The sequence below is a fragment of the Benincasa hispida genome, chromosome 12, assembly GCF_009727055.1.
Source record: "Benincasa hispida cultivar B227 chromosome 12, ASM972705v1, whole genome shotgun sequence".
Taxonomy (NCBI): domain Eukaryota; kingdom Viridiplantae; phylum Streptophyta; class Magnoliopsida; order Cucurbitales; family Cucurbitaceae; genus Benincasa; species Benincasa hispida.
The window spans coordinates 17,947,001-17,970,141 of NC_052360.1; the positions used below are offsets into that span (position 1 = coordinate 17,947,001).

At 37.4% G+C, this 23,141-nt stretch overlaps 1 protein-coding gene across 3 annotated transcripts in view; it reads right to left on the minus strand.

Annotated features, from left to right (window-relative positions):
* Window positions 1-1,211: 1,211 nt before the first annotated feature.
* LOC120067183 (serine/threonine-protein kinase TIO) overlaps window positions 1,212-23,141 on the minus strand; it is a 32,847-nt gene continuing 10,917 nt past the window's right edge. For all 3 annotated transcript variants that reach the window (XM_039018659.1, XM_039018658.1, XM_039018660.1), the window contains 15 exons: window positions 16,586-16,658; window positions 16,431-16,499; window positions 16,254-16,334; window positions 15,408-15,504; window positions 15,179-15,328; window positions 8,993-9,131; window positions 7,939-8,110; window positions 7,028-7,126; window positions 6,409-6,948; window positions 5,148-6,302; window positions 4,673-4,906; window positions 3,361-3,504; window positions 3,144-3,224; window positions 2,641-2,829; window positions 1,212-1,816 (listed from right to left, as the gene is read on the minus strand). In XM_039018659.1, coding sequence (XP_038874587.1) covers window positions 1,571-1,816; window positions 2,641-2,829; window positions 3,144-3,224; window positions 3,361-3,504; window positions 4,673-4,906; window positions 5,148-6,302; window positions 6,409-6,948; window positions 7,028-7,126; window positions 7,939-8,110; window positions 8,993-9,131; window positions 15,179-15,328; window positions 15,408-15,504; window positions 16,254-16,334; window positions 16,431-16,499; window positions 16,586-16,658 — 3,469 coding nt within the window. In that variant the 3' untranslated portion in view covers window positions 1,212-1,570. The remainder of the gene's footprint in view (window positions 1,817-2,640; window positions 2,830-3,143; window positions 3,225-3,360; window positions 3,505-4,672; window positions 4,907-5,147; window positions 6,303-6,408; window positions 6,949-7,027; window positions 7,127-7,938; window positions 8,111-8,992; window positions 9,132-15,178; window positions 15,329-15,407; window positions 15,505-16,253; window positions 16,335-16,430; window positions 16,500-16,585; window positions 16,659-23,141) is intronic.

Genomic DNA, 23,141 nt, shown 5'->3' on the forward strand with positions numbered 1-23,141 from the left:
AACAGACCCTGGATTTTTCAGAAATGACTTTTTTTTAGTACAAAAAAAATTGTTATAATATGATTAAAAAAAGTATTATACATAAAAACATGTGTAACATATATAATAAAATATACTTATTTTTACAAAGTTGACATTATATAATATAACTTTTTCATTTTGGTTGTAACAAATATTACATGTTTGATTATATATATATATGAGTTATATTATATATCCTCTAAAATTATGGTTGTAGTATACATCATCATACGTCTAAACATGAAACGTGAAGCAAACGAATTATATTGCAAAATATCACAATTGTAATTTGTAAGTAACCTAAATGGAAATTAGGCTGGTATAATGAACATTAATTTGCAAAAAAAAATATATAGTTTTTTTTTCCCTTCTTTTTGTAAGTACAATTGAGATTAGGAGAATCAAACCACGAGGTTCTGAATTGCTAATATATCCATTCATCAATTGAGTTATACTTATTTTGGCAAAATAATATGTAGTTAATGAAAAATTTACATATGATAACATAATCTAATAATAGAAAAAATCAAAACCAATAAGCTCGTTGACATATAAAAATATCAAATAAGTCAAGAGAAAGTAAAAGTCAAAATGCACATAACTCAATCCACATATAGATGTATTAACAACTAAGAGATCTATATTTCGAACCACTACCCCTATTAGTACAAAAAGAAATTGAAAGTAAAAATTTGCAGGAAATCGAGTCAATCTAAAGCTAATTTTTTAAAAAATAAATATTGACATGTGTGAAATATGTTAAGAAACAGGCTATTTAGTATAATTTCCAAAAAGATAAAATCAAATAAAAAATAAAAAGTTTAAACAAGGAAAAGTTTCCCCATAATTAAAAGAATAATAACACTCCATTTTTTCGTTTTTTTCTTAGACATTTTGATTGAAAATACAATAAGTGGCATGGTAAGAAGCTAGGCCACTCTACTCTTGGTGATTTTTTAAACCAAATTAGTTGGTTTCATTTGATCAAGTTTCGAAACCTGAATTAATAATAAACCTCAAAACTGATTAGGAACCTTACTAGAAACAACTACAAAAAGAAATAATGAGACTTTCTAGCACAAAATCTCCAGAAAGGCAACTACAACCCAAACAAATTGGTTTAGATTTGAGTTGGATTCAATCAATGGTGTTGAAAATGTCTATCTCTACTCTACCCATTCAGAATCAGCTTTTAGCCACCCAAAATCAATGCGATTAATCATATGCTAAAAACTTATCTGAGATAAGTCTAAGGTGATTCACAAGACCATACTTTTCCTAACAAGAAAAAACATTTAACAAACATACCCAATCGACTAGTCTCTAACAGGCAACTTTGTTACAAATGTGTCTTCCCTTCCTCACATTGCACAACTACGAGTGGAATCAAGGCTAAAAATAGTTATAAGAGTACCTATACTATACAGACTGTACATTCAAGCTATGGCTCGATAGACGCATAAAGAATATAACTGACCTTTACACTGTAAGCTTCAGCTTCAAGCATTCTTGTAAGCTTTAAAGAGATGGCAAGGAGATTGGTAGAAGTTCAAGTTTCAGCAACTTTGCTGACAATTACAGAGGCATATTTGGCGATTATTGACTCTGGGGATTGCCGAAGCTGCCCAATCACAGGAAATAGTTTTGATGAAAGAAGGAACTGTCGGCAGGGAGCGTGTGCGCACATCTTTGCCAAGGAAAACAAGGCTATCTTGAGAGGAGACTCATTTGCTGCATCTTTTCTGCTTGGATTCAAGGCTACTGCCGAACAGTCAGCCACCAACTTCAACAAAGCCTGTATAATTCCGTTGTGAATCATTTACAGGTCAGGAAGAGAAATGAGTGGAACTATAGCTCTGAAATGACTATATTTATCAGTAAACCAGAGTATTGATATATCATAATTTCATTGAAAGTCTGGCTCTATTGACAACAATGCTCTTCCATAAACATCAGAAGAATTTGTGTTTCAAAGCACTAAGAAAACAAAATGAATAAATGATGTCAAAGTCCAGGTAGGTTTACTTAAAATTAGATCAATAACAAAAGTTCCCCATGTAATTGGAGGCAACATTTCCATCGAGCCTGTAAAAATGATGTGATTTGAAAGATTACTTGATTTGAATAATGTGGAAACCCCCAAAACATCAAATTCCGAGGGAGATTGACTTGTGTTTTCATAATCGCTATTCTTCTTTTTTAGGTTATTTGAAACATTATAGGCACAATGGTCCTATGGCTAAAATGTGAAATTTTAACCAAAATCCAGCAAAATCAGTCTTAATTTGGATTTGCAAGATGGGTTTTTTTTCTTTTTGTCAAATTTTCAACCAGGATCCAACTCTGACACATGTACATATTTCAAACTTCTACAAACTTAAACGAATTACGTACTCTTAAAGTTGGAAGATTTGGGTAAATACACAAATTCATTGACTATTAAGTTCATAAAATATCTTTAAATAGGTCTAGTCAATGCAATCTTGAGAAAACTTTTGAATTTGGCTCTTTCAATTTCCAAGTTTTATACTCTACTTGTAGCAAGGACGGCAACTTTATTAGGAGGAAAGTAAACAATAAAACAAAGGTATAAATAGACTAATTAAAAGCTTTGCAGACCTGCATCGCCCCTCTGGAAACGACATCCTCGCAGAGCATGCTGGAGTTGCGAACAAGGTTACTTAGTGCACCTGCTGCATTTGCTTTTGTTTTGTCTTCCTCCGATGATACCAATAAATTTGCTAGCTGAGGTATTGATCTCCTGAGTTCTCCATACAACGTATCATCATGGTAGGCAGCATTTCCAATCTGAAGAAAAGCTTACGTTGCTCTTACATAGCTTACGTTGGATCACTGTATCAAGTTTTAAAACTAAAGTACTCTAGGGATTTTAGGTAAAAGATAAAAATATGTGGTTTTGGTTCAAGAATGGGAGAGAAGAAAACAGAAATATTAAATTAAATTTCTAAGATAAAAATGTGTACGCCAAAGTTCAGTGTTTCAAACACACTAGCAATTAATGAGTAAAGAAAGTGCATTTACAAATTTCAAATGAAGATATTAAAAGGATTTCAGCCCTATTAAAAAGCTAATAGAGAGTATTCGAAAGGAATAAAACTTACAGCAAAGCATGCAAACTTCCTCGTCCGTTTGTCCGCATCAGAGCATCTATCAATTAGAAGATTGATTATTTCATATCTTGCCTGCAAGTTTCACATAATAGGTTGAATATATTTGAAACAAAGGGTGACACAATTAAATAAAAGTCCACAAAGGGTTGAATATAAGTCCACAGAACACAACCACAAAGGTAATAGTAATCTGCTTCTCAAAACGTACCAAGGAACCATAAAAGTAAGAACTATGCCTACACATATTTCCCAGGGCACTGCAAGCCTTTGCACGTATATTTGGATCTTCATGTGCAAGGAATTCCTTTAGGAACTCCAAAATAGATGCTCCATTGATGTATTCGTAAAATGCCTACAATGCAAAAGTCATCAACATTGTCAAACAGGAGGTTTTCAGATCAACCACCAATGTTGAAAAGTATCATATCAAGTATTATTCAATAGGATCCCAAGGTAAACTATTGATCAGTCACGCCTGAAAGACTTAAATTTTTACAAAAACCCTATTTTAAAGTATTTAGCGGAGCCACAAGGACAGTATGAAAGAAAAATCTTTTACCTAAAAAAACATCAAGTTATACATAGTGGGAAAGAAAGATGTTTGTCAATCAGGGACCTTCCTAGAGTGGATGTATTTTATATATCATAATTGCTTTCTGTTAAATCACCGATCAACCTAATACGGTAAAGTTAATCTTTTATCAATACTTTAACATTCTCCATCATTTATGGGATTGAAAATTTACAAGAGATCCAAGAAGTGAATATTAATATTAATTGAGAAGAAAATAACATTAGAGAGATCTAAACACAAGATATCTTCCTCTAATATTATATTAAATTACTAATCAAACCAAAAGCTTAAGCTAATGGGCAACAGTAGATTTAACCATCATCAACACTTTGACACTTTCTTTAATATATGAATTATGACGTTTATAAGAGATGATCCCAATTTCTGCCATTATTATGATATTCCAATCAAATTGGTACTACCATTTCATCTGGCATGCATAATTTTTATTTTCCAATGGTGATGGTCGGCCCCAGAAGGGGGCCACAACCAATAATGTGGGACTACTGACATGGTTAAAGCTTATGTTATACTATTCTCTAGGTAACATCTTACTTAATTGGAAACCCTTTTTCCGTTGGGGGAGGGGGTGTTGTAGGCTCGATTTTTTGTTTGCTCTTGTATTCTTTCATTTTTTTTTTTTTCCAATGAAAGTGGTTGTTAAAAAAAACATTTGTTGCAACCAAAAGTATGCCTAGAAGTTGATTTCTTATTTTTGCAAGATTCTGCTAACCTGACTCACCCAGCCCCTTCTAACAACAACCATGCACCTCAAGCATAGATTATTAAGAGCGGCTGATTTCTTTGAATTAAGGTCCCCTTAAGTGGGCTTTGCTATGAAACACACCTAGACCCAGGCCTATGAACACTTCAAAAGAGTGGCCAACATCATAGAATCAGGATGTTAGCATGTACTGGAGCACCAAAAATGAATAAAGATACTAACCTTATCCATACGTGCTAGATCAGATATAATCATTAAGATATCCAGTAAAATCTCCTTTGCATTTGAAGTGTGGAGCAGCCGTCTCATCCTGTTTGCATCCAATAGACCTTTACCTACAAGTTGAACAGCCAGAGGTCGATGACTGATCATTTTAGCAAGAAAGGCAACAGGCCTTCCAATATCCTTGAACTCCGAATAGTCCAAACATCGAATGACAATACCAGGCACTCCCACCTAAAAAATTAACAAGAAATAAATATAAATATTCTCAATATTGGATGGGATTTTTTTTTATCAATATACTTCTTCTGGTAGAACAACAAAGTGAAGAATCAGGAATGCTGAATGAGTTTTTTTTTTTTTTTCTCCAAACAATGTATTTTTCCAATGCAACAAAAAATACTACAGTAGACCAGGCATCACCTCAAATTTCAAATATGAAACCAATTTTCAAAAACAATGTGCAAGATCTAACCTCTATAAGAATTTTAATATATTTTCCCAAGTCGTCCTCTATAGCTTTCACCAGATCCTTGTCATCCATGCAAACTCTCCCCCCTGGTGAACCCATGTTGAGAAGGAACCCACTGTTCACAGAAGCAGTGGCAGACGGCAAGCCTGGAGCATTTTGTACAGCAACAAAAGGAAATGCAAGAAGATCAATTACCACGTTTATTATGTCTCTGACTCCACTCTTGCCTCCACCTGGCCCAGCCCAACTCTTAACAAGCTTGAGATGAGCATCAGATATCAAGTCAGACATGAGCTTGACATTATCATTCCTAATCAAAATCTGACGGAAAGTTAAAGACCCGCCTAAAAGACAATGTGATATTGATGAAACTGTCCATGCAAGCCCAATAGGTGACAACCCAACTTGATCGTTCTTGATATCCATTCCTTGAGGAGCACTTGAACCATTTTTGGCTAGCATAACAAGCAAGTAAGGTATATTACTAGCACACAACTGTTGAACAGCTAAAGGTCCACCCCACCTCAGCCTAGCCTCTAATAAGCCAACACATCCATCCATGCAGCCATGCCAGTGTGAAAGGAATTGACGAAAGTCATTTGTATGTCCATCATTGCTACCTAGTGATGAAATTTTGAGATAATCGCATAGTGTTGCCGTTCTGGGAATTAGAGGAATAGACATTTCAGACACTGAAGACTCAACTGAAGCTCCAATTTCAAGCGAGAGAATGGATGCAAGAGCCAACATGCCAGATGCACAATGAGGTAAAACAGTATTCCTTATCTTATCATCAGAAGAAAAACTATGGGCAAGGACTGTAAGTCGTGAGAGCTGTCTTTTTGGAGAGGTGGTCAACATAAATAATGCAGAATTTCTCCCCATTGCCTTTAAACATTGAGCAACTGTAGCTAGAAGGAGGCATGAATGCATAACCAAGGAAGAAGGATTGACTAGTTTGCACTTCAAGTTACTAATATCACCTGTTTGTGAATCTTTATTTGAAACTGAAATACATAAAGATAATACATTGAATGCTTCTGCTACTATAGTACCATCCCCTCCGCCACTTACAACAGTAGTTACCGGTAGAGAACTTGGCAAACCACAAAGAACGCCTGGAACTATTGCATTATGCAGGCAGCATCTGAGGAGAATCTACAATATAAAGGTAATGTACCTAAAATTCTCTCTTGTTTAAGTAAAAGAAACCTAAAAATATGTTCATCACAACTAAAGGCTCTAAAATATTTGACATAGATACCTGAATACAAGAAGACAAGGCAGCTTCATGTCGTTGATGGAGGCAATAGTAAATAGAAACCTGTATTGCATTTGATCTAAGAAATGCCCTGGTCACTGCATCAACAACTTTTGTAGAATCTGATCCCTGTAAGGATCCCTTTTCATGATCCCTAATGTCGAGCCGGAGTAGAGAATGACTTCTAAAAGCATTCAGGGGAAATAAATAAGTGTTCTCCTTCACAAAAAGAATTTCGAATGACTCTATCAATGACCAAAGAGCTCTACAAGCTTCACAAGCAGCTCGCAGTAGAGTCGAAGAACCTGAAATAAGGCTTGCTCCTGAAGTAGCCAAGCAGAGACACAATTGGTCTACCAGACCAGATGTCTTGGCATGATCCAAAATTTTTCTCAATATTTCATTAGGAGCGCAAACTACCTCAGGACCTGAACCGGAAGAAGATGCTTTAAGACCTTGAGCTACTTTAGATAACAGAACAGCAACACAAGCAGTGGATTCACACACAACTTCTCCAGATAAATCTCCACTAGAACATATAACCTACAAATTTAACAAAATTAGAGAATTGAAAGCAACTGAGTTACTATTTAAGCATTAATATTCATTGAATAACATAAACCTGGGAGAATATTTCTGCCAAGGTGACCCAGTGTCTAAAGCTCAAGCTTCCCATGACACCTCCAGACTTACTCACCAATGTTCTAACAATTGAAAAACTCTGCAATCAAAAGCAATTTAAGTTAATTGACCCTGCTTTAGATTAGGAATGAAATACATATTTCTAAAGAAAAAGCTTAATTAAGACTACATGGCACAAATGGGTTTTAAAAAAAAATGAATAAAATCAATAAGTAAATCTACATGGCACAATGCATTTAACTAAATCATCATAAAAATGTTCTAGAAATCTAATTGTTATTCAAAATATAATTGTTAACATAAAGTTTGTTTAGTATTTAAGCAATTCCTAGATAGGTAAACAAAAAGATTCATATTCATTCTACACACCCTTATATCATTTGAGGAGCATAAATTGTAAGAAATTGCAGTATTGGCTTAGTTATGGAAGTATTCCGGTAATAGAAAGATGACCCTCAATAAAATATTTCTCGAAGTATTAAGTAATGGAGAGGCAACCCCTCTATAAAAGCACGCTAGCAAAAAAGAGAAGAAATTGTTTGTTTGAAAAATAAGAAAATTTGTAATGCATGTTGATGACAGAATTAAAGAATGGTAATAAATTTTATCAAAAGCAAACACTCGAGACTTCGAAGAGGCAATTGAATAGAATAGAACAAACCATCACCATCATTAAGATCCTAAAATTAGGAAATTTGCAATGCATGTTGATGACAGAATTAAAGAATGGTAATAAATTTTATCAAAAGCAAACACTCGAGACTTCAAAGAGGCAATTGAATAGATAGAACAAACCATCACCATCATTAAGATCCTAAAATTAGGTCATCTAAACATGCAATGAATAGATGGAGATCTAACTAGCTCAAATGAAACTTCAAAGAAATATACCTTTATTATCAAATCATTAACTTCAACCGATTTCAGGTTTACAATAATGCTAGTGAAAACAAGAAGTTCATGTGTAACTTCTTCAAATTGCCCAGTGCATTGAATGACTCCAGCAGCTACTAAGTTTGAAAGGATTCTCAATGATTGGCTTGAACTAAGTACAGCTTGCTCCCTGATAAGATTTAAAACAGAAAAATAGACTGAATTAGGAGAATGAAAAGTTGCAACAAAAAGATTTGCTAACATAATGTCATAACATAAAATAGAAGCAAGACTACCATGAAACTATAATTGAAAAGTGATACCATTGTTATTAGACCCAAAGACCAAGACAACCTCCCCACCAAATCAAGTGGGAACCACATCCTCCTCAACACCTTCCCCAGAAGAAATTTTTTCCAGATTTTTGCTAACAGAAACCAAGAACCTAATCAAAGATAAGAAACCAAAATCCCACATCACCCACACTCTTCTCTGCAACTGTTGAGCTAAACTCGCATATCTTCCTTTCAACCCTCAGGACAAGTGGTTTCCCGCCTAATCTACGGTATTCTTTTAGTTTCCTCTCTCTCTTTTTTATCACCCACACTCTTATAGCTGAACGGCATCTCTTTAATTATCCCCAATTAGAACTTTATTTTCAGATTTCTTTAGCATATTCTGTCCCATCAATGAAATAGTTTCCATTGCCTATCAAAGAAAATGGGCACTATCTACACACTGCAAAATATAACTCGGAATTTACTATTTAAGATACTCTGAACAAAGGAAATAAGTCAAATTAGAAAAATTGGAAGTTGTGCCCCGATATGACATTTTTCATTCCCTCATTGCGGTGAAACCCAGCAAAGCAGACAATTTAATAACAAACAGTATCCTAAAATTTAAGAAAGCTTTTATTGAGAGAGAATATATAAGAATGATGTACATCCCAATAATTGACCTAATTTGAGGCATTAATCCTCTTACTCAAAAGATCAATATTGAATAAACACAGAAAACATGAAAACATGAAAATTTGGAGTAAAATGATAGAGAATTTATGTTGCATAACCTGCAAAAATTTTGGGACATTTCAGACCATTTTTGTAATTGTCGCAAAATGTGGCTTAATGCTTCAGTATCTTGGCTAATAACTTGTGCACCTTTCACAGTGCGCGAGTTATCTTCCAATTTGTCCAATGTCTGACAACCTGAATAAAAATAGTAAATACAAACAAATCCACTTAAACAACATTTATTTTAGTTGATTCAAAGAATGGAAACATACCAACAAAAGAACGCTCAACATGAAAACTAAAATTTTCAATAAAGAAAAATAAAATCATATGTATAGTAAGCATAAAAGATATTAATTATCAGCCGGATTTTATAAAGAAAAATCAGGATGAAGACAACCTGAAACAAAAACAAATGAAAAAACAAGATAAAGACAATGAAACAAAGACAAATATAAATCGATAGGTAAGAGAGGCTTGAGATTTATATCTATTGAAAAAATAGGGAAAAAAGAAGATAAGATTTAACGTGGAAAACCCTAGACCAGGAAAATTTTATTAATTTTTGTTACACCATACAAAGCACCTAGACTCAGATATAAATAGCTCAATGACAGAAACCCTAAAACAGTAGACACCATGTAAAAGACAAAAATGCCCTTAGGGCAAAACCAACATTTTCAACACTCCCCCTCAAGTTGCTAACACATGTGTCAAAATTCTGTCTTAGTAAACCTTTGATGAGAACACCAGCAATCTATTGACTTGAAGGAATATAAGAAATACAAATACTGCCACTGTCCAGTTTCTCTTTGATGAAGTGCCTGTCAATCTCCACATGTTTAGTTCTGTCGTGTTGTACAGGATTGTTGGCGATATTGATAGCAGTCTTATTATCACAGTAAAATTTCATGGGACCATGGACTATCCTGATTAAGATTAGACAACTTTTTTCAACCATATTTCTTCACATATTCCCAGGCTCATAGCTCTGTATTCTACTTCAGCATTACTCCTAGCAAAGACGCCTTGTTTCTTACTTCACTAGGTAACCAGATTTCCCCACACGAAGTTACAGTACCTCGAAGTGGAATTTCTATATGCGACAAATCCTGCCCAATTTGAGTCAGTGTAGACCTCAAAGCACCTTTTGTCATGCTTCCTGAACACCAAGCCTTTTCCAGGAGTAAACTTCAAATACCTCAGAATCCGGATAACAACCTCCACGTGTCTCTCATAAGGAGCCTATATAAACTACTGCATATGATATATCAGGTCTGGTCCGAGAAAGGTAAACAAAATGAAACTTCGACAGCATCTCCCAGCTTGCTATTAACTTCCCCAAGCGTATCTGCAGGTTTACACCCAATCATTCCTGTTTCTTTAGAGTATACTTCCGTTGAGAAACAAATTTTCCTTCTTTTGATCTCGCTACTTTCATCCCAAGAAAATTCCTCATACTACCAAGGTCTTTGATCTCAAATTCATCTGCCATCCTCTGTTTTAACTTGACAATCTCAATAAAATGATATCATCAACATAGACAATTAGAACAGCTACCTTCCCTGATGTCGATCTCTTAGTAAACAAGGTATGATCAGAATGCCCTTGGACAAACCCTTGGGATTCAACAAAAATAGTGAATCTATTGAACCAAGCTCTCGGAGACTGCTTTAAGCCATATAGATATTTCTTTAGTTTGCAAACTTGATTATTAAACCGTGCTTCAAAACCTGGAGGTGTGCTCATATAGACCTCTTCTTCTAACAAACCATTTAGGAATGCATTCTTTACATCCAGTTGATGTAAGGGGCAGTCTCTGTTTACGGAAATTGAAAGGAGAACTCGAATCGTGTTAAGCTTCGCCACTGGAAAGAAGGTTTCTGAGTAATCTACCCCATATGTCTGAGTAAACTCTTTTGCAACCAGTCTGGCCTTGTATCTTGATCAAGAGTTCCATCATATTTGTATTAACAATGAACACCCACTTTCACCCGACGGTTTTATGGCCTTTAGGAACAACCAAATCCCAAGTTTTATTTGTTTCAAGCACTCTCATTTCTTCTATAACTACAGCTCTCCATTTGGGAACTTCCATGGCCTTATGCACACTGCTTGGTATCATCACAGTATCCAGGTTGGTAGTAAAGGCCTTGAACCCCGAAGATAGATTACTGTAGGAAAAGAAACCCTGCATAGAATGTTTGATACATGATCTAGTTCCTTTTCGTAGGGCAATTGGCATATCAAGAGTAGCATACTCACCAGGTTTTTCTACCTGTTTATCAGTACAAGGCTGGTGGTGAGAACCACGCTCATCCTTCTATTGCATGCTTTCAGTTTTTTGTGTATCACCTAATAACTCATTACCATCACCAATCTTGACTTCATCCGAGTTCATCACATTAACTACATCACCCTCAACCACATCACCCCCAAGACACTCGTTATCATCAGAAGTAGAGGTACCTTGAGATGGTTCCGGTTTCTGACTCTTGGACAACTTTCGGTGGAGCAACAAGGGGAACTATTTCCTTTATAAGATTCTTCCTATACTAGGTTATCCAGGGCACCTATTTCATAGGAAGGACAGGATATGGTCTATAGGATCAGAATATGTGGATGTGTTAGCCTCTTCACTAGCAGTCTCCCCCTGAAGAGGACTAACGAGAAAAAAGGGTTTATCCTCGAGGAAAGTGGCGTCGATAGTGGCAAAGTACTTCTGGGAGGAAGGCTGAAAACACTTATAGCTCCATTGATGAAGTAGATATCCAGAAAACACACACTTCTGTGCATGAGGAGCGAACTTACTCTAGTGAGGGTCGTGAGATTATGAACAAAGACGGTACACACCTAAACACCCTAAAGGAACATCTGGGAAGAGACGAGTGGACAAGAACGACTTTTTAAAACACTCAAGGGGTGTTTGGAATTTAAGCACACGGGAGGACATTCGATTGATGAGGTGAACTGCAGTAAGTACAGCATCCCTCCATAGATATGAAGATAAGGACACAGGAAGCATGAGAGATCAAGCCACCTCAATAAGGTGCCGATTTTTCCGCTCAACCACCCCATTCTGCTGAGGAGTATAAGCACAAGAATTTTGATGGACGATATCCTTCGAAGTCAAAAACTCACGAAGAGTCTAATTAACAAACTCCCATCCATTGTCACTTCGAAGAATGGTTATTTTAGCATTAAACTGAGTTTCAACGGTAGTGTAAAATTATTGGAACACAGACGTCACTTCAAATTTGTCAGTAAGGAGAAACACCCATGTAAGACGGGTGTGAACGTCAATAAAGGTGACAAACCACCGTTTATCAAACACAGTCGTGACGTTAGACGGACTCCAAACATCACTATGTATCATCAAATGGAAAAGGTTGGGAAGGTTTATAAGGTTGAGAAGTAAAAGAGACCCTAGGTTGTTTCGCACGAATACAAACATCACAAGATAAAGAAGAAACATTCACATTACAAAATAAATGCAGTATTTCATATATTATGAAAGCTTGGATGTCCAAGTTAAAAGTGCCATAATAAATAATGTTTTCAGAAACAATAAAAAACGATAACAAGCTAATCCTAGACAAACTCCTAGAGGAAGTATCATCAGAAAGAAAATAGAGTCCCCTATCATGTCGGGCAGTGCCAATCATCGTTCCCGAGCTCAGGTCCTGAAACGAAACATCATCTGGTGAGAAAATAACTCTGCAGTTTAAATCTCTAGTTACTTTACTTATAGACAGCAAATTGTAAGAAATCTTCGGCACATGCAATACATTCCTGTAAAATCAATCCTTGAAACGGAGAGAAGTGACCTTTCCGAGCAACAAAAGCAAATGATCCATCTGCAATTCGAATTCTCTCATTTCCAGCACTTGGATAATAGGAGATGAATTGATCAGATGATCCAATTAAGAGATCAGTCGCTCCAGAGTCAAGTATCCATGATTCATTTAGATAAAGAAACTAAAGGCCTGAGAAAAGTATCTGATTAGACAACAGTGTCGATCCAAACAGTACCTAAATTAGCAGAACTAGTCACCTGGGATGCAGCATCAACAGTTTCACTTATGAGAGCACAGCTGGACTTAGACTTGTCATTTGATGGGTGATGTTTGCCATTTGGGGGTCGACTGTATAGTTTCCAGCATTGGTCCTTCATGAGCCACGATTTCTTGCAGTGCTCACATATCGGAAGAGACTTTCCATTCTACTTGTCACTATCAGATCCAAAGGACTTGACCCTAAAAGAAGCAGAGTCCATAGTAGAAACAACGGAACCATTCATAGCACTTGTCCTGCCCTCCTCTAATCGGACTTCAGAGCACATCTCTATAAGGGACGGTATCGGTCTTTGTCCCAGAATCCGACTCTGAACCGTGTCAAATCTCGAGTTCAAGCAAGCCAGGAAATCATAGACATGGTTAGCTTCCTCAATCTTTGAATACTAGACTCCGTCAACCGGGCAATTCCAGACAACTTCACGACAAAAGTCCATCTCTTGCCATAATAGAGACAATTTATTGAAGTAGGACTTCACATCCATGGTCCCTTACTTGCATTCATGGACTTGTTTCCGCAGCATATAAAGTCGTGAAGCGTTCTGCCTTTTCGAATACAAATGTCCCGAGCAGTAGCAGAATAAAGTCGGGGCTTTCCGATCTGAGGTTCCATGCTGTTTATCAATATCAAAAGGGGCTTTCCGCTTCCCCATTCCAGATCCGCTCCTAAGGGTCCCCAGGGTTTGGTCTTGGTATCTCCCCAATCAGATATCCGAATTTATGTCGCCCCTCGATGGCCATTTTAACAGATTGAGACCAGGAGAAATAATCCTGGCCGTTTAGTTTCTCTCCGATGGTTATCTCTGCAGAGATTCCCCCATAACCAGACAAAATATTCGCAGTAGGTAAAGTAGAGTAAGCAGTTACCAGGTTTTCCGAGTATAACGAAAGGCCAGAAGACAAATCTGGATGGGAATTTGTCGGATGATTCGTTGTGGTCCCACACTATGCCCCAAGTGCTGCAATCTATTGTTGGAGGCTAGCAATTTGTTGTTGAATTCCAACCAAAGTAAAGCCCAGTGGTCCAGGGTCTACCACGACTGATTGACCCACTTGGAACAGAGGCTGTAGGGTGCTGTCCGATAGGAACAGAAGAAGAATACTGACCAATAGGCACAGCATGCTAGGCGGCATGGATCTAAGGTTGGATCAGATATTGTAGGTCAGCGGTGTGGATCTGGTGTTCTGGACGAGTCGCAACTTGGAGGCCACTGGAGAAGACAGTCAAGCTCGTCGAATGCAGGACTGGAGCCGCGCTGGAAAAGGGGGCAGATGGGCTGAAGTTCGTCGAAAATCGAACCGGAGCCGCACTGAAAGAAGGGTCAGACGCCCTGGGATAACGCCTGAACGGATCGACACGCTGGAGATCGACGCTGTAACTCGTCGGCGAGCTGGCTTGGGTCGTCTGATCTGCAACCGACGGTGCGCTGGAGTTCTGAAGCGACATGATCGGCTGGTGCGCGAAGGCTGTGCTGATCTGCTCTCCAAACGGCGGCTGGATCTGGTGCGGCGCAGTTGAGCTAATCCCAAACAGCTGTTGTGACTGGATTGGGTTGAGAATCATCCGAAGGTATTGATTGATGGCGGCTTGAATTGTGGCGGTTGTTGATGCTTTTGCCATTGTTTCATCCTCTCCTAATGTTGCTGATTGAATTTCTTAAAGTGACCTAGGATTTCGTCACCTTGCTCTGATACCATATTGAAAAATAGGGAAGAAGAAAGAAGACAAGATTTAACGTGGAAAACCCTAGACCAAGGAGAAAAAACCACGATAGAGAAATTTTTATTAATTTTTATTATACCGTACAAAGCACCTAGACTCAGATATAAATAGCCCAATGACAGAAACCCTAAAACAGTAGACACCATGTAAAAAGACAAAAGCGCCCTTAGGGCAAAACCAACATTTTCAACAATATCAGCTATCACTTAGTAAAAGAACTGTGATATTTTCATATGCAAGCTTTAGTAGGATGTTAAGAGTACAAATCAACCTATAAGTAAACAAACCAAGAAGCAACAACAACAACTAGGTCCCAGGAAATTAGTGTTTCAAATAATACAAGACAAATTTTGTGGAATAAGAGATCTTTTGACCATTGGAACACAAAAAGATGAGCGTGTTCATTGCCTTAATAGTTTTAACTTACAAAACAAGTTGCTTCATACCTGAATGTTTAACATCATTGGGACTTACAAAACCTGGGAACTCCTCAAGATGGGAATTATTTCCCTTTAACGAGTTTGGATTGTTAAGTTGAGCATTAGGGGTGTTTACAGTGCTCTTCTCCTGGAAACCAGCTGGGGCATCAATTCTACCTTCGATATTGTAAAATGATGGTCAAATTTCAGTGGTTGATGAAGATGTTAATTCTAATAAGTATAGATGTGAACTTACCCCCAGGACTGGGAACATTTGAAGCAAGACTAGCATTTCCTTCTCCCCTCCAAGTTGGATTGCAACCTCTGGTTGTAACAGATGTAGCATGCAACTCCTGGAAACAGTTTTAGGATGTTATAGCTTTCGTAATTTCACATTCAAGCATCTATTAAAGATTTTACACAAAGAGACGTCTTATCATAATGACAAGGACCACTGTGTAATAGTAAAATGCTAGTTGGTAGTAGGTCAACCTCATCACCGGCTTGGCCCAACCCAAAGAATCAAAGGCCCAACCCCAAGCCCTAATTTGGATCGACCCGTCGAGCTAGCCTAAAAGCCCAATCCAATATAACAATATATTTTTTACATATAATTACTAATACTAATTAATAAATAATAATACCTTTAAAATTTTAAAAGGTCAATTCAACAACTAACTAAATTTCATCTACACATGCATGAAGGTTAAAACCAATAAATGAAGGGATTAAGTGCAAGGGTGGGTGGGAGTTGGTAAGTGAATATGATTTTAAAATCACTCTATAAATAAGTCTCTTCAAGGTTATTTTTAAATTTAAAATAAAAATTAATAATATAAAGAGTCAGTTCGAGCCCAATCCAAAGAGTCAGTCGAGCCCAATCCAATTTTGGCTCATCGAGCAAGGTCCATGGATTGAGCTATGGGCCTATGTATAAGAGGTTGGGTTGGCCCAAGTCTGGTACAATGTTAGTTGGCAGTGGCACAATTTTAATACTCTACATATGTCGTGTCTTGCCAAGATCTTGAAGCAAATGCATGATATACTGCTTCCCAGATCATATCTATAACCAAGTTGTTGTAACCAACAAGAAATTCATCACCTTCATTTCCAGCTCATCTGAAGTTTCTTTAACAAAAGGATGTTCCAGAAGTGCAGGCCATGTGAGTCGATTTTGAGGTACCTATCCCAAATTCAAGCACAAATCAAGTAAAAATGTGAAGTTGCAACACATTAGAAAACTGGTCAATTGAATCAGGCATTGAAACTTCAGAAGAACCTTGTTGAGCAGTCCTTTCAAAAAGGTCTTGAAACTTGAACTCATATTATCAGGATATTTAACTGGATCCTGGTTTATTGAATGTAAAATTAGCTAGCACTTTAAATATTTTGGAAAAAAAACATGGATAAATATTAAATCGTGAGATAGAATACCTTTACGATGTGCCGAATCAATGCATACACAGAGTTAGTGTAAAATGGTGGTTGGCCAACAAACAACTCATACCTGTTTCAGCCAGTATTCATTTTCCGTGAACTTAAAATGGTGTAGAGGCGAGGAAAACAAAATCACAGAATAAGGCACAGGTAATGTATAAGGTCATAAAATCCTTAAAGAAGGTGTTTTTACTAAAGTTTTCTACCAATGGATGGGTTTTCGATACATATTCCAACATTTTGTTTGTCATGGACTCATGAGAGAAGTGAAGCAACCAGTACCTAACCAATCCATGGAGTTTTAGAGCCATCTTAAAACTATAAAATTTTTCATTTTCCATGTGCATGGATAAGGGCCAGAGGGCCTATTGATTAAAAATTAATTTACAATTAATCTACACTACCTAAATATCATTCGTTATAAGTTAATTATTTTATTAAGTACCAACTTAATTTAATTGAATTAATATACTAAATCCTGATTAATTATTATATTTATTTTAATTAATTTTGATTGATTAAGTAGTTTAAATTTTATTTACTATTTTTTTTTTTTACTATTAAATATCAACTTTGATTCACTAATCAACAACTTAATTTTGTATTGACTTATTATACAAGTTAGTTAGAACTTCTTAAATTTTGTATGTTAATCTTTATAGAAGCAATTAATTCATTAAATGCACAATAATGGACAATACTCGAAAAAGATTCACATGCAAAACTAAATACAAATATCATCTCGTCACCAATAGCTAGTCCTAGCATGATATATACATGCAACCATAGGAACAAATAACCGCCTCTAGATGTTCAACATATTTAAAACGCAAGGTTTTCTGCCTTAAGTTGTTTCATACCATCATTCATCCCCATCAATATATACATGCAACCATAGGAACACAATTTGATTAGGCCTTCACAAGGGAGAATAACCGTGTAAACTATCAAGTTCCCAATAATTGTATTGTTGGGCATTTGATCACTATCTTCCATAAATATTGCATGAACGTCAACAAAATCAACGACGGAACTTGAAATTGGGAAATCCATCATTTGCCGTTATGAACCAATCTTCTACTTCCTAAGTACGGGAATTACCCCAAGTAGAAAACAAAGACTGCTTTTCTCCATTATGTATGGCTTTGTAATAAAATGCAGTATGTGAACGTGATAGACCTTGAGCTTAACCATAAAAGAATGCACAAGGACGATTGATGCAGTCTTGTAGTATCTTGGGTTAATCTTGTAGTATCTCGGGTTAATCTGGCATGTTTTTTGGGATATTTAGTCATTCTTAGGTTAATTAATTTTTACCGTGGGCCTTTATGTTTAGTTCTTTAAAGAGTTTTTATTTCGCGTTAATGCTTTAGAACCAATCTTGGTTATTCTGTTTTCTGTCCAGCAGATTAGTTAAAGTTTTTCTAACACTAATTAGTTGGTTAGTTGGTCTTAAGCTCTATAAATAGCTTGCTGTATTCATTTGCACAGATCAGTTTTTTAATAAAATTCACTTCCAGACTTCAGTTTCTATCAGAACTGGTATCAGAGCTCTTCGAGAAAGGGACTCTAATGGCAGGTAAGAAATCTACCACTGCTTCTGAGAAAGATAAGGCTGCAATGACATCCCCACCAGCTTTGGTCTTCAACCCAACGCTTTTCTGTTGGTTGAGAGAGGCCTTGAAAATATGGAAATTTCATGGCCACCATTGGCTGCACACTTGGAAAGAATTCGCTTGCTGTATTCATTTGCACAGATCAGTTTTTTAATAAAATTCACTTCCAGACTTCAGTTTCTATCAGAACTGGTATCAGAGCTCTTCGAGAAAGGGACTCTAATGGGCAGGTAAGAAATCTACCACTGCTTCTGAGAAAGATAAGGCTGCAATGACATCCCCACCAGCTTTGTCTTCAACCGACGCTTTCTGTTGGTTGAGAGAGGCCTTGAAAATATGGAAATTTCATGGCCACCATGGCCGCACACTTGGAAAGAATTCGCTTGCTGTATTCATTTGCACAGATCAGTTTTTTTAATAAAATTCACATTCCAGACTTCAGTTTCTATCAGAACTGGTATCAGAGCTCTTCGAGAAAGGGACTCTAATGGCATGGTAAGAAATCTACCACTGCTTCTGAGAAAGATAAGGCTGCAATGACATCCCCACTCCCAGCTTTGCTCTATGCATTTGTCTCAACCCGACGCTTTCTGTTGGTTGAGAGAGGCCTTGAAAATATGGAAATTTCATGGCCACCATTGGCTGCACACTTGGATGAAGAATCGAATCAAGATTGGATCAAGTTCATCCACCAAATCAACCAAGAAACCAAGATATTGAACAACCTATAGGAGAACATCAGGAAGAAAACCCAGCAAAGATTGGACAGATTGTACAGCAGAGACAAGCCATCCTACAGATTGTACAGCAAAGAAATCACAGGGAACGAGATCCACCAAGAGAACAAGATTGGGATTCATCTAGCGAAGAAGAAGAATTTCTACACTGAGGCCTTCAACACGCAAAAAATCACAACTTCAGACGCCATGAAGGTTATGTACAAAACCATCAACCCAATTGGAACTCCAGCGATTACAAAATAAAGATTGATCTTCCAAGTTTTAATGGAAATCTTGAAGTAGAAGACTTTCTTGATTGGATCAAGAACGTCGAAAGCATCTTCGATTACATGAACACTCCCGAAGAAAAGAAAGTCAAGCTTGTAGCCTTGAAATTTGAAATTAAAGGGAGGTGCATCCACCTGGTGGGATCAATTACAAACAAACCGCAGAGCATTTGGAAAGAGGCCAATCAAACTTGGCCAAGAATGTCAAGCTACTCAAAGAGAACTTTCTGCCAATCAACTATGAGCATATACTCTTCAACCGTACCACCATTGCAAGCAAGGATCAAGGACAATGAGGGATTACACGGAAGAATTCCACAGATTGGGAGCTCGTTTGAATCTGTCCCATGGTGAAAGGTGTTGAAATATGATGTATTTGTCGTCCTAAGGGCACTTTAGTCCTTTTACTTTGTTTCTACAGCATGGTTTTTTCCTTAGTCTTTTTATATCTAAGTCTACGGTGTTGGGTATGTGACAAAAAATCAATAAAAATCTCTCTATTGTGATTTTTTCTCCTGGTCTAGGATTTTCTACAAAAAATTTTGTCTTCTTTCTTCTCCTTCTATTTTCAATATGGTATCAGAGCAAGGTGATGAAACCCTAGCTGCTATGGAAATTCAATCACCCTAGCCGGCAATGAAAATACATCAGAAGCAACCAATACCGCTACAATTCAGGCTGCTTCGACCGGTTTCTCCGATCCATCCTCAACCCTACGCAGTCACAACAGCTGATTGGAACCAGCCAAGCCACGTCAGAAGGGATCCCTCCAGCCGCATAGGTTCTTCCAGCCGTGCAAGGGATCGACAACATTCCTTCAACCGCACAGGTGATCGGTGCTGCCCAATCACACAAATCCACTGTTGGTCCTCTTGCCGTGCAGCCAATTGGGATCAGTAACACTTAGAGCCAACAGCCGGTCGCGCCTTTTTCCAACTTTGGCACCAGGTCCTTCGAGCCCCATCCGGGGCTGCCCACTCTATCCGACACCATCCCAACCATGCCACTCCAGTCGTTGTGATGTAAGAAGAATAGGGGTTAATTGGGTAATTAGATAATATTCTAGATTAATTCCATTTTTACTCCCACTTGTAGTAAAACATAGGAACTTTCCCCTCTGGTATGAAATACATTATTCATTCTAATAAAAGATCAACAATCTTGATTCTTGGAGAGAATTCTCTTCTTTTATCTCCTAGGCTACATCAATTTGGTATCAGAGCATCTGTCTGAGCCAATATTAACTGTCGCCAATGGAATTTCGGGAAACTCTTGATGACGTTGATCACAAGAGGGAGCTTCGTGAGTTGTGCTCGTTGCCAAACAACACACATCTAATTAGGGGAAACCCTTGAAATTCCAAGAAAGAAAGAAGAAACCAAAGATTTTTCAAGATTTTGCAAGAATGGACTATTACCGACCAAATATGGCGTCCAAGAAAAAATACAACAATTGGTATGGGCAGGAAAATCAAATTTACTTCGCAAAAGAGTGCTGGAATTTTGATTCAAGTGATTTTGAAGAAGAATTTCAACAATTTTGCCCATGCTCGATTTTCTCAAAGAACCTATCATTATCCACATTGGAAATTTGATTCTAGTGATTCTAGTGATTCTAGTGATTTGATGATGTATCAAGGGCAGTTTGGGATGGAATAAGAAGGCGACAATATCGGAAAAGGTCCCAAAGATCCAATCAAACCCATTTTTCAAGATATCAATGTAAAGATTGGGAGTTAGATGAATTAAATAATCATCAAGAATGGATTTTTACAGCCCAAGAGAAACGTTCAAGACTCAAAATTACTCTTTTGATTATGAAACACGATCAAGAAAGGTTGATTCAAGAGAATCAATGGATGAGTCCTATACCCATCATGAGATTAAAACATATTCAAGAATCCAACAAAATGACTACCTAGATCCTATAGCATTGGAGGAAATAAAGAAAACAACAAAAGAAATCCAACATTCATTGGGGAAAATGACTCAACATATTGACATCTACACCCCAACTTGAGGGGGAGTGTTGAAATATGATGTATTTGCCCTAAGGACATTTTAGTCCTTTTACTTTGTTTCTACAGCATTATCCAGAGTCTTTTTATATCTGAGTCTGTGGTGTTGGGTGTGTGACAAAATTAATAAAAATCTCTCTATCGTGGTTTTTTCTCCCTAGTCTAGGGTTTTCCACGTAAAATCTTGTCTTCTTTCTTCTTCCTTTTACTTTCAATAAAAGGTACAGGATTGTACGTTATGTTTCAGGCCTAAGACAAGAAATTCAAGAAAAGGTGGAACTCCAACCACTTGGACGCCTAGCTGAAGCTGTGACTTGGGCCAAGAAGATCGAAGGTCAGTTAGATAAGAAAAAGAAACAACCGGATAAAGGAAGTTCGTGGGAAAGACCAACTACATCTTATAGAAGAAACCAAATGGACAGTGCAAAAACAAGTCAAGAATTTTCAAAATCTAGTGGCCAAATATCCAACCAAACAATTGAAGTCTCGTGAAAAAACCACCAATGAAGGGAGAAATGTGGACTCTACAGCAAGAAAAGCTTCAAATCCCTACGATAAACCAAACTTAGGTAAATGTTTTTGCTGTGGCCAGCAAGGTCATTTATTTAATAATTGTCCTCAAAGAAGGGTTGCAGCCGTATTAAATGAAGAAGAAGATGTAGAAGAAGCTTCGGAAACAGAAGAGGAAGAAGAAGCCTTACCTAAAATCAGATGATGGGGATCGATTGTGTTGTATTGTGCAGAAAATTTTGTTGACTCCAACGACTAAATCTCAACACCAACGACATGCCCTATTCCGAACAAGATGCACTATTGAAGGAAAGGTTTGCAATGTTATAATTGACGGTGGAAGTAGTGAGAATATTGTCTCCAAGAAGTTAGTCACTGCCACTGCCCTCAAACTCAAAACAGAACCTCACCCTAATCCTTACAAGGTTTCTTGGATTAGAAAAGGAGGAGAAGCCCTTGTGGCTTGTTATAATTCTATAGTTAGGGTTTTCCATTCTTGTAAATATTTTGTGATATTTTCCTTTTCTATGCTTTGTACACTTGTATATGATCTTTGGTGAATGAATAGAGTATTCTGATTCTTTCTCAAACCTAAGAATTTGACATGGTATCAGAGCTGTCTAAACAAATTTAGGGTTTTGTGAACCTTAGGGTTTGAGAATTTAGAACCCGTTTGTGATACGTTTAGGGTTTTGTGGAGAGGTGAGTTTACACTTTTGCTCACAATCGCCGTCTTCGGTTCGTTCACCGTCGTTAGCCACCACCACCGGGGAAAAAAAAAAAAAAGAAGAAGAAGAAGAAGCTGTTTTTTTTCGACACTGCCCAATCCAACAAGGAGCCCAGCCGCCGATCTGCAAAACCCCAAAGTCCGGTTGCCATCTGACTAGCGCGTGAGGCTCACGTGCCGCTTGTTCCAACCTGCTGTTCGTCCACGCGCCGGCACGTGTAGGCACGTGCGCCATCATTTTTCGTCCGTCTTCTGTGGGTTTCCTCAGTGTTGTTGGCCCTTCTTGGTGGTGTATTTGTTTGGGATACATAGATATACTCACCGCTTGTAAAGACATCTCTTCAATAATTTAGGGTTTGATTCTCTGCTCTCTTGTGTCTATTTTTTGAGGTAATGGCTGATAAGAAACCAGTAATGTCTGAGATTGTTCCTATGGTGTCAAACGTAACTGAACACAAGTTGAATGGATCCAACTACTATTCATGGAGATCAAATCCAGGAGGTGTTGTTTGCTATTACTGTCATAAAACTGGCCATACGAAACGTGAATGCAGAAGATTGCTAAATAAAGGTCAGAGGATGCCATCACCCTCTGCACATGTCGCCTTTACTCTTGATAATCTTAACAAGTCAATTACGATTTCTGCAGAGGAGTTTGCTAAATTTCAGCAGTATCA